At 40.5% G+C, this 15,212-nt stretch overlaps 1 protein-coding gene, 1 long non-coding RNA gene and 1 pseudogene across 3 annotated transcripts; all 3 read left to right on the plus strand.

Moving 5' to 3' along the window:
- The first annotated feature begins 749 nt into the window (after positions 1–749).
- LOC308283486 lies at positions 750–2,372 on the plus strand. Its single transcript, XR_013961925.1, has 3 exons — positions 750–1,069; positions 1,969–2,201; positions 2,312–2,372. It is a non-coding gene; the product is annotated as an uncharacterized lncRNA (long non-coding RNA).
- Positions 2,373–2,386: 14 nt separating this feature from the next.
- Positions 2,387–6,350, plus strand: LOC308283488 (uncharacterized protein). The gene is made up of 10 exons (XM_080723929.1): positions 2,387–2,490; positions 2,667–2,760; positions 3,209–3,556; positions 3,844–3,961; positions 4,056–4,147; positions 4,327–4,441; positions 4,658–4,759; positions 5,223–5,390; positions 5,544–5,714; positions 5,819–6,350. Exons 1-10 carry the CDS (start codon positions 2,432–2,434, stop codon positions 6,028–6,030), a joined length of 1,479 nt encoding a protein of 492 aa, XP_080580055.1. The 5' UTR covers positions 2,387–2,431; the 3' UTR covers positions 6,031–6,350.
- Positions 6,308–7,378, plus strand: LOC308283489 (transmembrane protein 50A-like; annotated as a pseudogene). Its single transcript has one exon. The product of its transcript is annotated as a transmembrane protein 50A-like (transcript).
- The last annotated feature ends 7,834 nt before the right edge of the window (positions 7,379–15,212 follow it).

A 15,212-nucleotide genomic window follows, 5' to 3' on the forward strand; every position in this document is an offset into this window, starting at 1 on the left:
AAGAACATCCTAACTCCAGCTCAATTTCCTGAAAATTAACATTTTTGAGTTAGGAGGTTTTGGCCCGACAGCAGAGATATGATAGTGTCGTCTAGGCAAATAGATATAGGCCATGGCTAGTTTGGCTACACGGAGCTGGATATTTCTGAAGCTAGACATTTTTTTGTGCTGTTGGGGCTTGCAGCCACACAAAGCAGGATATTTTGGCCGCAAAGCTGGATATTTTTTAAACCGGATAAAAAGTGAAGACATTGAAAAAAATATCCGATTCACTGGATCCGTGTAGACACGGTACCCGGATATCTCTTAAGACTTTACTGTGTGTGTGCTTGTCCCCCAGTGGAGGTCTGGGGACACAGATTTTTTTAGACCTAGATATCTTTCTCGTGTGGACCTAGATATTTTTTTATGTGGATATCTGAAAAACCGGGATATATGAAAGATCCAGCTCCGTATAGCCATGGCCTAATAGGTAGAGCATTACAGAGTCTGGGAGCTTGACAGGAGAAGGCTTGAGTATCCTTGGTGACAAGGTGAGCTGTAGGGACCTTTTTGAAGAGGGCCCTGCCTGAGGACCTTAGGGCATGGGAGGGTTATACGGAGCTCAACAAGATATTGGGGTGCAAGACCCTTTCAAGCCCTAAAAGTTGATAAAATAATTCGTAAAACATCTGGAAGCCAGTGAAGAGTAGTCAGGACAGAGTTGATGTGGTCCAGCTTCCCGGTGTTGGTCAGAAGCCTGCCGGAAACATTCTGAACTGGTTTCAGACGGGAGATGTATTTCTGGGTTAGGCCATACAGTGTAAAGTATGTTGCAGTAATCTAAACGTGATGTGTTGAATGCATGAATGACAGTGTTTAATGAAGATTTTACAGTGATTTTACAGGGTCCATAAAATGGGGTCTAATCCTTGGTCTAATCAAACTGGTGGATCCTGAAATTGAGCCATCTATCCTTTCCTTTCAGTGAGATTCTTGCCTATTCGGGTGCCTGACCAAATCTGTGGCTGTCCACCAGAGGTACTGAGGGTCGTCCAAGGGAAGGCAGTTGCTTTGGTCACAATAAATGGTAATACATTTTTTCCCCCTCTGCACTTTTGAAAAAAGGATGTTTCCCTTTTCAACAACTCCCTCAAGAACTTAATATCAGAAATACATACTCCATACATTGGCAGACTGCTTATTTAATTGACAACAATTTACCAGACTGCAGATACACTGTGTGTAGTTCTGAGCGCATCACTACTGTTAAAGTGTGTGAGCACAAATCCATTAGTTGCTGTTCTGCTGCTTTTTTTGTCATTACTGCAACATTATTTTTTAATCAGCATAAGATAAAGAACCACTCCCCTGTCACTGCTAAGGTTCAAACAGAACGCACCATTCTGCATGCGATTAATCCTAATCTATGTGTGTTCAGTTTACATTTGACCGGCCAGTGTCATGATGGATGGCTTTGTAATAGTCACTGTAATAGGATCAACAATGTTTATATTTTGAAGTCAATTTACAGAAGTAGAAGATATTAGAATTATGTGACACCAGAGTTAGATACTGAGTGACGCAATAAATACATTGTTGGTACCAGCCGGTACGCAATAGCGCCCCTTCGTTTGATCTGCCGAACATCATTTATTTTGACCACACTTGCGCACCAGTTATGTGCACCCCCACTCTAACCCCAGCATCCATGTACACATTTTTGAGAGAGGTACATACTGCATGCACTGTACATACTTCGGTCTTCCGTTATGATTCCTTCATTCGTATGGGTGCCCGGTACCCAGCACTTTTTATTCAGTTCCTTCTTTGAACCTAATTTCGATACCCAACCCTACTCTAGACTTATTCATTATAGTTCATAGACTTCCAAACAAGTCAAACATCATTACTGAACAGTTATGATTAAGATGGCAGTGTAACTTTGACAGTCGGAACATTACAGTGGATGTATATTTTACTTTGTAGGACGGTATGATCTCAACATGCCACAGCTGTCCTGTGAGCGGTGCCAGGCTTCGTGGGAGGCAGAAGTGGAAGACCTTCTAGAAAGTGGCTACTGGCCAGCCACCCTCAACTATGCAACAATTTATGAGGCAGACTTGTTTCATAGTTTTGAAGACATGAAGATGGCCTCACCAGGGCTGTCACTTCAGGCTTTTTTAAGAATGCTGGAGAAAAGGACTGTTCGCTTTGGCCGCGTAAGTACTCAATTCTTCAGTCTGCACTTCAAACATTGTAAAATTATATTAGTGTTTGGATATGAACATTGCTGCTAAACCGTTGTTTTTACCTGCTGCTGTTTTTCTAGACTGGGAGAATTTCATCTGACAGCTTTCAAAAAAGTTTTTTTGAATGGGCTGCTGTTCAGTATGAGATTGATTCCCTCTGCCAGGAGGAACCATTTCGCTGTCCTGCTTGCACACCAGCAATGCTTGCGGTTTGTGTTGATGGGAACCGCAAACACTACAGGTTTAACAGTACAGCAAGGTATTGTACACATCTGCACTGTTAATATCAAGATATAGCAAAATAATTGATTACATGTGATCACTCTAACGTTCCCCTCCATATTGCCATGAATGTTTGAGAGATCCTGCATGATCAGTCTGGCAAAACCTTGAACTTTGAGTGTCCAACATCTTAAATGTAACTTATTTTTTCAGATCCAAGGACCAAGCCATCTTCGATGGTTTATTCATGGCCAATGATGAAGAAGTGACAAGCTTTGTGGCTCATATACACTCCAACATCAAACAGGTAATGACTTGTTCTTCTCTCTGATTATTAAGTAAATTATTCTCATATAATTTAACAACTTAAATCCTATTCACTATTGACTGGAGTCCCTCAGGGCTCTATACTACTAGTGACTTTATATTTTCACCCTACATTCAATATATTTACCAAAAATAGCTGATCGACAAGCTCTCTGCTATTTTCAATGAAAAGTTGTACAATATCTTCAGTGAATATCCGATCGACAATGTGTTGCATTGCGACACGTGAGCTTGACGATCTACTATCTTCTGCAAAACATTGCCCAGAATACAGATCCTGGGATTTTAGTGGTGTTAAGTAGTGCCATGTTTTTGGCACTACTTGCTTTACATGCTTTAAAAATAATTTGTTCTAATCCTCAAAATATCAGATAGAATTGTTCCCCTTTCACAAGAGCTTTTGTCTATTATAATTTTATACCATGTAGGTCCCAGGAAAGGGTGTTTGTGGTGGGGAGTGGTCGGCGGCCAAGGAAACATCAGAAAGGTCCAGGAGTAAGCTGGATGAGGAGGGGCTGGAGCTGGCTGTCTGCAGACACGGTGTCTTGCTTGTGGCGTTGAACATGTTTAGGGGTGAAATATATGCATACCCTATGTTCTTGCATAAACAACTGGCGTCCAAGCATGACATAACATTCTTTTGTATGGATGTTACGTGCAAGTATTGGCCGTACTTGCAAAAAGTGTCTGCAAAGTGTCCAGAGCTCCAGCCTCTTCTGACTATGAGGCCATTCTTATCCACGGTCCATGCAAAAAATCATGACCACAAGTGTGAGGTAAAAGAACATTTATTGGATTTCACATCCACTTGTAACAATGCATTGTAATACACTAACACTCATGTAAAAGTTCAAGGACTGATTTATCTTCTGCTTTCAAGGAGGTTATGTTTTCACTGGTTTTTATCTGCCTGTACTGGACTTACACAGAACTTGTGGAAGGATATTGTGTCCTTTTGAATCAGTATTTATCTTTTGTTGAATTAAAGGGTCTTTTAAGACTTGATAAAGGTATTGGCTGTAATCAATCTCCTTGATATTCAGGTGTGTGTATCTCTGTCCAGGTTAAATGGAGTGGTGCATTTCAAGACGGAGCAGGTGCCACATTGGGGGAGGAGGTTGAGCAGTGTAATGCTTTTCTGTCCAGGATAGCAGTTACAACGAAGCACATGTCAAAAGAAGGTGCTATATAATTCTACCTTTGTATACAGTAGTCTGAATGACATAATTACATGGGAATGGAATAGTTGCAGAACTCATCTTTATGTGCTTGCAGGACGCAATGACATGCTCACAATTTTGGCCATGAGATGGAACCAGCAGAAACGTGACAACCTGGCTAACTCCCTTTCTCAAAGATACCGTAAGGTACCCAGACACTATTATTTCATGGCCATGTAACTAATTCAAAATACACAGCTCTGCACACTTGCTTATAGCCTTGCCACATGCGTTGCAACTTTTGCACGATAAAAGGAGTTGAGTTGCTGTTATAGGCCTAAACCTTGCACATTAGAATTTTGAAATTGTTTTGCTTGTCATTTTAGACTTCTAAAGCTTTACGAGTCAAGTTGGCAGACCTGGAAGCCCTGAAAGCCCAACTTCAACTGGAGGAACACACAGTGGAAGAATTCGTGCAAGATGTCAAAGAATGGGCACATGGTAAGAAAGTTAAAAACATGATCTCATACGAAGTTATTGCGACCGTCAGGTTGCAGTTACTTTCAAAACCTCCACAGGCTGCTCCAACATCTGCTCTCATCTCAAGCAATACATGTGACCTGGCGGGCACTTATCTCCCGATTAGGGAGTCTTACTGGTGAATATTATTTTCCTTTTTTAAATGAAGTTGACATTGTATTGGATCACTTTTTCCAGGAGAAACGGATCATCGAAGCACACCGCAGAATCTGTGCCAGAAGATTGAGACCCTTGCAAGCAGTATCAGAACAAGAAATCAAAGCATCTACCCTCAAAATGGTATGTTTTATGGCTTTTCAGACCCCTGCCCGAAACATTTTCCTTATTTACCAAGATAAAGCAGCTATCTGTATCCAGTGTTTGTGAGGCAGTGTTACAGACTGTCGCCCCCACCTTTACAAGAGAGAATTGGCCAAGATGGCACTCTTATAAAACATTCACAATGAAATATCTGCAACACACATGTACCGTATATAAATCCACAATAAATACATTAAGAAATCGATTCAACCATTTGGCCTCTCAAGCCTTTATGATGCCATTAAATGCATCAATGGATATGAATGTGTCCTATTTAAGATATTTTTGGAGAATCCATGCCCAATAGGTGCACAGCAGGAAGATGTAGTTTTCCCCACATCTGTCCAAACCTGGGGAACTTTAAAAAAAGACACTTGGAGTAGCATATTTGAGTCATAGGGATCTTGAATTAAACTTTTTTTCCCCTTTTTTTTCCTCTCAGACAGCAACAAACAACGGCATAGGATCCGCCGACAAATAAGGAAACAGAAGAGCACTTTGCAGGCCATGGTGGAAGAATACAACACCCTCGTTCCACCTGACCAAGTACTGTGCTTTGATCGTATCCTGGACACCGAAAAACCCTGGCCGTGGCAAATTACACCAAGTGGTACGCATTTAATGTCCTGTGTGTATTCTTCCATCTTATGTTACTGTGTACCTGACTTCATACTGATTAATCATACATGTGAATGACATAAATTGTCTATGCAGCTACATTCTTTGTGCAATGGTCTCAACCTTCCATATCTTTGTGTTACAGGTTCTGTAAATTACAGCACCAAAAAGGAAGTCTTTGACAAGGTCATGGCTGTTCGAAGGCTTCAAGAAGAAAAGGTGATCCTTGTGAGAGAAATGAAGCAGCACTGGGATTCTCTCAAGGCCCGTGCCAGAGTCCTATCAGAGTTCCAGCCAAGTGAAGACACGTTGCAAGGTAAATGTGCTACTTGAAGTTTTTATATCATGTTTCACCATGTTATGTTTATGTTGTAAATGTGTTGCTTGCCTGTATAGTGACACACACTGTTCCTTTTTTAGAACATCTAACAGAGGATGCCTTGAACGGTCGCACCTGCCTCATTGGCAAAAAGCAGATGGAAGTGAGAGAGCTGCAGAGGCATGTACAGAAATTGTACATGAATGCTCTATCATCGTCGGATGACAGTGATGTTGTGGACACTGATGATCCAGATGAAGATTTCTTCTTAACTTCTGATTCTGAAAGCTCTGATTCAGAGGTAGACTGTTGAACAGCGCCTGTCGCCTGCCACACTGGAACACTATTTTGCGGATTTATTTATCTTGAGTGACAGGTACTCTTTTACTGTGGTTTTGAAATGTCACCAACTTTGACTGTGAAGTCTGTGACATGGTTGAGGCGAATTTTGTACCAAAAAACAATGGATTCCATTTTGCCCAGTTTAGGTTATAGTTTGTTAAATCGATTGGCCACTAATATCGTTGCAACAGGCCTGCCAACACCAACTGGGTGTGTATGGACTGCGCATAAAAACACAAAGAGAAGTCATGTCAGGATTCCTGGACGGAATATGCTGTGGAGATTCTGAGTGCAATGTGGACTGGTGGTGAGAGAAGAAACATCATTGTATATATAGCAGCTGGGGTTCTGTTCTTCACATGTGGAGTCATCGCTACAGTGGACTTTCTCATGATAAATGCTGTATCAAATGGCTGAGTAAGAGGAGGCGGCTACAGCGAAGGTTGCATGAAACAGACGTGCTCTTATTTGGCTGTTCATCGGCTTCATGCTGGCTTTTGGCAACCTCATCGCCTCCATGTGGATCCTGTTTGGAGTCTTCGTAGTGCCTCAAAAACCTACCCTGACTTTGCTATTTTCTTCCAAAATGCTAACATTTTCATGGGGGGTCTGGTGTTCAAGTTTGGAAGGACAGAGGACCTGTGGCAGTAATGGACTTTTTGTGTGTTTGTGTGTCCATTGTTATACCCTCTGCTTTCTATATTGTATAAGACAGTGTGTCTCAAATTGGGGTACGTGTACCCCTAGGGATATGCAGGGGTACTTGAAATTGGAAACATTTATTTTTCTGTTATGTTTTATGTACGACTAAGTGAATGTACTGCTCTGTAAACCTTTAAAACAAAATAAGTTATATTTTTTTTACTAAATAGAAAACAGCCTTGTCAACATATAGACATAAAAACTGGACTTTTGATGTCAGTATTTTCTATTCAAAATGTTGTTGTTGATTAAAGGGGGTACTTGGATTCAGCAATCAGGAAAAGGGGATACTGAAGGCCAAAAAGTTTGAGAATCAATGGTATAAGACCAGGCATTGACACTAAGGCTTGCCCACCTGCCCCTGGCAGGTAACTAAAACTTTGGGGCAGGTGGAGTTTGCTTTCAGGTTGCCCGACCGGGCAAGTGCTTGTTTGAGAGGGAACGCAACAACCGTCGATAAACACAACACGAGATATCTGTCTAAACACCTAAACATGGTCAGCGTGCTCTGTCTTCTGATCTGTGGAATGTAACAAGAGTAAAACCATAGACATATTCAGTCATAGCTATGTACCTTTAGGTATTTGGAGGTATTGAAGCATGACATTATTTATCGCACAGCCTTAGGGCTCTATTATGATCCAGGTCTTATGCCTTATGCCTTAACTTCTTTGCCTTTTTTACTATATATACATATTTTTTTAAATATTTCAAATAGCTGATCTGCAAGCTCACAACGTGCAGATGTAGATCAGCATTTGAAGTATTTAAAAATGTTTTTCAAAATAGTAAAAAAAAGGCAAAGAAGTTAAGGCATAAGGCATAAGACCTGGATCATAATAGAGCCCCTAGAAAGTAAAGAAATAAGTGTTAAATAGTAATTAAAATTGTACCTTTATAACGGACGGTTTACTTTTCAGGGCAAGTGGGCATGACCTTGGGCAAGTAAAACATGACCTGTACTTGCCCGACGGGCAAGTGCCTCTGAGACCTTTGTGTCAACCCCTGAAGACAATATGCTTTAGTGTTTATTTACTTCAGATTAACTCATATGTAAATGTTATTGTATATATCTTGCTGTAAAAAGGCTAAATTCAAGACATTTGAAGATAAATTACCATTATTGACTCCTTGAAAGCCATGTTTCCTTTTTTATGAACCTTTACGAATTGGGGATAGTCTAAGTTGTTGAGGTACAGTTGTAACAGTACAAGTTCTCATTGAGAGCAATGTGTCATAAATAATACTGTATGAAAAGTATTTATTTACTGAGTGTAACAATATGGGATGAGGCTGTTTATTTCTCTCTCTGAGATAACTGTGGGATGTTCAACCTTGCAGTCATAAAGATGTTAAAACGTAATTCTGAACAGAGATCATAAAAGGAATGTTTGACAGTTAAAAAGAAAACAACAATGTACTTGATTTAAGATTTTTCACGGTACAGGTTTTGATAGGCACACAGCTGCCAACCACATGAACACACTCACATACACAACCCATCAACACAAATACAGCTAACACACACACACACTTTTGGAAACACATGTGCAGAGTCTTGTGTTCATTTAATTGAATCTTTTATTGTGATATGTGTGCATATTGAATTATTGATCACTGAATAAATTGTACATGCAAACAGCTTGATTTGGTCATAACTTGGAGCAGTCATATTTCATGGAGTCACTACAGTCTTTAAGAGAGAATATAAGTTAATCTTGATTGTTCTCTAGGTCTAAATGAATGTGTCACAAGTAACAGTAGTAAGAACAGGTAAGAGTCTGGGTCAAAACCAAGACGTATAATCAAGTAGACGAGATCTGCTCTGAGTCTGAATGACAATAGGCTGTAATTATAGATTTTATATATCACCAACAAATATGCATACAGTACATCTAATAGCCAATGCATATATGAATGGATTTGTGAAGATCACCAGTGATTATGAGATTGACTACATTGTAATGAGTACAGTATTGACAGGCCTTTAACTGAGTATCTGGATAAGCATATGTACAGTGTATCAACAGGGAATATGAATGAATATATGTTCGGTCTGAAAAGTGATTATGATTCTGGATAAGCTTATTACAGCTGATCAACCTCCATTATCTTAGTCTTAAATAGTACTGTATCTTCTCAGCTGTCAACCAGACACACAAAAAGCAGGACCTTAAGTCCAGAAGAAATATAGTTAGAATGAATTACCCCATTTGGTCTATTACTATGTAATAGCTAGGCATTAGTTATAGTTCTGGTGGAGCATGAATGCACAAACTAAAGTCCAGTTTGGTGAAATGCATGAAAGTTCAAATTTGATAACTCATAGAACTAGATTCCATATGGCACATGTATGGGCCCAGAGGTCAAGGAGACCCTGTTGTAAGTTGGGCTGGCTGAGACCCACTATTCCAGAGCCCAACACAAACTTAAAAGGGTCTCTACAAAGGTACATTCTGTACATTTTATGAACAGGCAAAGTAGTTCCATGGGTGTTCAATTGGATTTAGGTGAGAGTAATGAGAGGGTGATGTCCCTAATGTCTTTGTCATCCAATATACTATATGTGTACGCTCTCTCAATCTCTGAGGATTTCATCCCAGTACTTGCCTTCTGGCACAAGAGATATGCACTCTGCACTGCATGGGTCTCTAAATGAATGGTTCAAGTAGGCTATTGATTTTCAATCGATCAAATATTAACTTATGAATGCATTAACAACTGGTATGCAATGACTATTGAATATGAATATCTATATGCAGAATATGAGAAAGAACACGTGTACATTGTCAATGTAGCACAACCCAAAATTACAATGTGTGACCCACAAAGCATACTGTCCAGAGGAGCTGTCCGGAGGTTCAGATGTTCAATTGGATTCAGGTCAGGTGAAAAAGATGGCCAGTCTGTGGCTTTAATGTTTTTGTTTTTCCAGGAATTGTCTACACACTCTGTCTACATGAGGCCAGGGAATCACACCACTGTAAGTTCTCACAATTGCTCTGTGGGTTGCATCCCAGTACCTAAAAACAGGCAGACAGGCTACTGCTATCTACCCTCACACGCCTGTCACATTTGCATCCCAGTATACAGTATAGAACCTGCTCTCATCTTTGAAGAGAATGGACCTGCCAATTCTGGTGCTCTCTCGTGCCACACGATGCAGCGCTGTGAGCACAGGCCCTCATGCCACTGTTATGGTTACACCTCTCCACTTAGAAAGTAGAAACTGGGTTGTTATGGAGACTGTTTCTGATTGTTTGGTCAGAAACAAGCGCACATATAGCCTGCTGGAGGTCATGGTTTTAAAGGCCTCTGTCATGTGTACTTCCCTTCTTGCACAAAGAAGCAGATACAGGTTTAGAGGCAGTTGGGCTGATGTCCTTCTATATGGCCCTGTCTCCTCTATGCTGTTGAGACTGTGCTGGGAGATACAGTGACCCTTATAACAACATATGGCTGGAATACCTGTACAATCAGTTTTGAAACACTGAGGAAGGCCGCCAGGCCAAAACACGTCCGTTTCTCTGGTGAGACATGCTGCTGTGGATTACATGAAATGACATTCTGCCATTCCGACATTGACTTCTTATTGTCGGAGTGGCAGCACTTCCATAGAGGTTAGGGTTAGGTATAGGGTTAGTGTCGGAATGGTGGGATGTCGGAATGGAGACATCCGTTAAAAGAACACTAGGTTCTTGTATCATATAGGTCTGATCTCTGATGTACGTGTGTTGGGCCTTAAACCCTATCTCATGGCATTATCTTTGAATAGGTTTTATAAGGCATGTCTGTTGAAGACCCCCTGACCAATTTACACAGTAGGCCCACAAGAATGCACTTCAGGGCTAATGTGTGTTTGTATTATATTCTGTATAGGCAGTGTTTTCCTTGACAATGTTTATCTAACATAAAATGCTGTATGCATACATAATAGCCTACTACTGTATAACTATGTGAGATAGATAGAATGATGGATGGATGGATGGATGGATGGATGGATGGATGGATGAGATTGATTGATTGATTGATTGATTGATTGATTGATTGATTGATTGATTGATTGATTGATTGATTGATAGATAGATAGATAGATAGATAGATAGATAGATAGATAGATAGATAGATAGATTGATTGATTGATTGATTGATTGATTGATTGATTGATTGATTGATTGATTGATTGATTGATTGATTGATTGATTGATTGATGGATGGATGGATGGATGGATGGATGGATGGATGGATTGATTGATTGATTGATAGATAGATAGATAGATAGATAGATAGATAGATAGATAGATAGATAGATAGATAGATAGATAGATAGATAGATAGATAGATAGATAGATAGATAGATAGATAGATTGATTGATTGATAAAATGGTAACTAATATAACTTTAATTTGTGACGTTACCCATCATGTGTATGGCTTCAGTATGGCACCAGTGTTGCCAGATTGGGTGGTTTTCTGCACAATCGGGCTATTGTAAGACGCATTGGTCTGGAAAAAATACCATTGGGCGAGCACTTTTTGGCCTTTTCAACATATCTGTCGGGTTTTATTAACTTCATGACAGCCGTTGTTTAGCGCAGTATAGTTTCATTCTACTATCAGTGCTCAGTGCTCTGATCGGACTGTAGCCAAGATCTGGCAACCCGTTTGTCACGGCACAGCTTCTAATCAGCCACTCTAGAAGTCAGCTGTGTGATCCAAAACGCTGCATCAACTCGACTCGACAACAAGCACGTCCTCTCCTCAAACACTTTTATTCAGTGATTAAACCACACATTCTAGGAGGTAAGATTGTGCAGATTTTGAGTATTTACTTGAAATATAGTAGGCTTAAATTGTAAACTAGTAAATTCAGGCAAAAGTGTTACATTTAGAGACTGCCCGTTACTAATTGTGATAGGTAGGCCTTGAAATCATAGCTCAGTCAGTTGTACTGTTTACTGCTTGCTAAAAGGCTAAATCAAGTACTAGTTGTACTAGCATGAATTAAGCATCATGTCTTCACGTCATGTATGTGTCGAACTCTTATATTGTTTCATGCATTTACTCCCTAAGCCATGACCAAGCCCCAGGAGAGGGACTGTCCCCATTGCGGGGTCCCTAACTTCAAGTCCAGAAAAGCCTGCTCCGTCTGCTACGGCAGTATGCTGCAGAGGAGGGAATTCAAAAAGAAAGAAGACCAGTTGGAGGCTAAAGGCCCATTCACACTGGGCCAGATAACAGATATCTGGAGATATTTCTCCAGATATGTTTCCATGCAAAGTGGATGGTAGATACAGATAAAAAAAAAGTCTACCACAGATATTTGCCACAGATACTTTTATCTGTGGCAAATATTTTTTTATCTGTATCTACCATCCACTTTGCATGGAAAAATATCTGGAGAAATATCTCCAGATATCTGTTATCTGGCCCAGTGGGAATGGGCCTTAAAGGATATGGCCAGAAAATACTGAAGTATGGGAATGGTTCAAGGGTTGTTGCATCTGCCCATGTGATGGTATGTGATTTCTTTCTTTCTTGTTTTCTTTATTAGGCCTATTCATTAATGCCACTTAGAGTGAGTGTAGGTTGTCAAGTTCTGTTCATGAACATGTTTGGGTAGACAAATCATCTGTCATCTGAAAATGTAACATGGTTACAAGGTGGTGTTTAGTGTAAGACCTTGTGTACAGTACAACCATATATTAGGTTAAGAATCTCATTGTAGTAGACATTGTAGTAGCACAACTGTACTTTTCTTATTCTTACTTCTCTGTAACTTTAAAACTGCTGTGCTGCCTCTGGGGAACTGATTTTCTCCCTTGGGACAATAAAGGTATCTATCTAGCAGGGGTCTAGTAGGTTTTTCAGAAGGGACCCTTTGCTGAGAGATGAAGCAGGGACCCCCACCACATAATTTTGTGTTACAGATGAAACTTAATATGCTGTTTACACCATCTTATCTTTGTTACTTTTGTGTTCCAGATGAAAATTAATATGTTGTTTACACAATCTTATCTTTAATGTTTGATTCATGTAAGTGTATTACGGCCCTATAAGGCAGTGCTTCTCAACCTCTTCAGGCCGTGACCCCCAAAATAATCATATTTGAACTGGGGACCCCCCCACCCTGATGAGCACTAAGAGGTTGATGGATTACATTTTGTATAACACGGTTCTATTGTGAAAATAGCCGATCTACATGCTCACAACACCTCGCAACACGAGGCGTTGTGAGCATGTAGATCTGCTATTTCCACAATTTCTGCCTCTAATATTTGACAATTTGGCCAATGTTCAATTTGTCATTTTAGAGGTATTAAAAAGTCCTTAAATTGTCACTTTAGAAATGTGCAGATAAGCTCTAGTCCAGGGGTGGGCAACTTTGATGATGGCGAGGGCCACTATATTTCCACCTCAGGGGGGCCACATTGCATATTGCTACATCCTACTTTGTCATCTAGTATCTTATACAAAAGAAGCAAAAATAGCCGATCTACAAGCTCAACGCATCTACAAGCTCTACAAGCTCAAAACGCATCTACACGATCTACAAGCTCAAAACGCATCGCGCTGCGATGCGTTTTAAGCTTGTAGATCGGCTATTTTTGCTTCTTTTGAATTGGAATCCTGAATTATTATTTTTTTTTGGAATCTTGAAAACATTCTGATTTAATTTCCAGCGCATTTAGTTAACTTTATGAACCTAAAATACAAATACATTGGACATAAAAAAATAACATTTTAATACTACTATACTAGTCATTAAGCTACCAATATAGACCGACGGAATTAAAGCAGGTCATGTTTGGAATTGTAACAGCAATAATATATTATTAGTTTTCCGGTATTAACCTGTGGGCCGCATCAAGTGAAGGTGGGGGCCGCATGTATGCCCTAGTCTATACACTTAAATTTTATGTTGGTCTGTTTACTGTTGAGTGAGAACAATCATCTGGGGACCCCCCAAAATCATTTGGGGTCCCCCTGGGGGTCCGACCCACAGGTTGAGAACCACTGCTATCAGAGGCCATTTGGTTTGCAACTAGCCAATTAGTTCACTGCTCTTCACAAACTAAATGGCTGATCTAGAGCTCACTATGTGTTGCGCTGCGATGTGTTGTGAGCTTGGAGAGTTAAAACATTTTTAATCTCATGGGTCTCTAAACTCGGTTCTACAGAACTGTTTTGACCAGTTTAGTTGCTTAAGCATTCTTGTGCAAGGTAATGGCTTATCATCAATTTCTAATCGCAAACATTTGGATGCATGCAAAACCTGGAAAATGTGCCTGTCAATGTACAATCGTATGTGTGTTAATGTTTTGTATTTCTGTTTGTAGGTGCAAAAGCTTCATCTCCTGGGTTACAGCCCAATATTGTTCATTGGAAGAAAGAAGAAGGGAGAGAATTCACTCACTGCAGAGACAATCAGCAAATTGTGCCCTGAAGGGAAAGGGCCCATGAAGGGCTTTTTGGAGAAGATGTCCAAGGCATACGAGCACACCGTTTTAAGTAAGACAATGGCACCCCTTACCTTCATGACATCCTACTACTAACCTTTCCTTTCACAACACAGGAATGCTGATGACTGATCTTTATATAAACACGTTTCAGGGGAGCGTTCTTTAGGTTAAATAATACTTTATTGACACGAATGGCAGTGTGAAGGCAGCAACAGCAAACATAAACAGCAGCATGACATAGAAGGCAGCAGCACGATACATAAAGGCAGCAGCATACACTAAGCATAGGCATACTAACATGTAGGCATGACATGTATAAGGGCATGTAACTGTGATACTATATTAAAGCAGGCCGCATACTAGCAGCCTAGGAAATAGGACCGGGCATCTATATAGTAACCTAAGCAGGAGCATAACTTTAAACTTTGGCGATGGATTCTGTATTCGGGTCATTTCCCGCAGGCCCACGATCACACGTGTACCATGTACGGTGAAGTACATGTATGGCCATGTACATCATGGGCTTAAACATATCTCTGCGGGCAATGACCCGAGACCCCCCGACCCCCCGCAGAACCTACGGTGGAGCTGGGGTGGTTGCGGGACAGCAGCTTGCAGTGACAATGACTACCTACAGGCAGGTCTACCTTTGTATTGTGGGTAGGGGGCGGGACACGCAGGTCGCGACCGCATGAGCGCGTGCGCGCACAACCTCTAGACCACTCCCCCGAACTGGCTACGTCACTGGTTCCTACGCTAAATTGCACAACCATCCACCCTAGACACTAAAACTGTGAAATAAAAGTCAGAACTGCATACTCGTACCAATTTTTGCCATAGCCTGAAAACTCGCCCTTCACTAGGGGTGGGCGATATGGAAAAATACAATCACAATTCTTTATGGTTATTTTTCAAGTTCCTTACAACCACCGACAATATACAAATTAATCCAAACCCGTTTGGTTTAATTTGGTTTAATTTGTATAAGG

Source organism: Nannobrachium achirus, assembly GCF_963921795.1.
Source record: "Nannobrachium achirus genome assembly, chromosome: 4".
Classification (NCBI taxonomy): Eukaryota; Metazoa; Chordata; class Actinopteri; order Myctophiformes; family Myctophidae; genus Nannobrachium; species Nannobrachium achirus.

Excerpts from the sequence above, each read along its gene's own strand:
- LOC308283488 (XM_080723929.1), top strand. The coding sequence starts at position 2,432 with ATGCTTGCGGTTTGTGTTGATGGGAACCGCAAACACTACAGGTTTAAC. Across the intron at positions 2,491-2,666 it reads AGGTTTAACAGTACAGCAAG|ATCCAAGGACCAAGCCATCT; the intron begins GTATTGTACACA and ends TTATTTTTTCAG. Across the intron at positions 5,715-5,818 it reads AAGTGAAGACACGTTGCAAG|AACATCTAACAGAGGATGCC; the intron begins GTAAATGTGCTA and ends TTCCTTTTTTAG.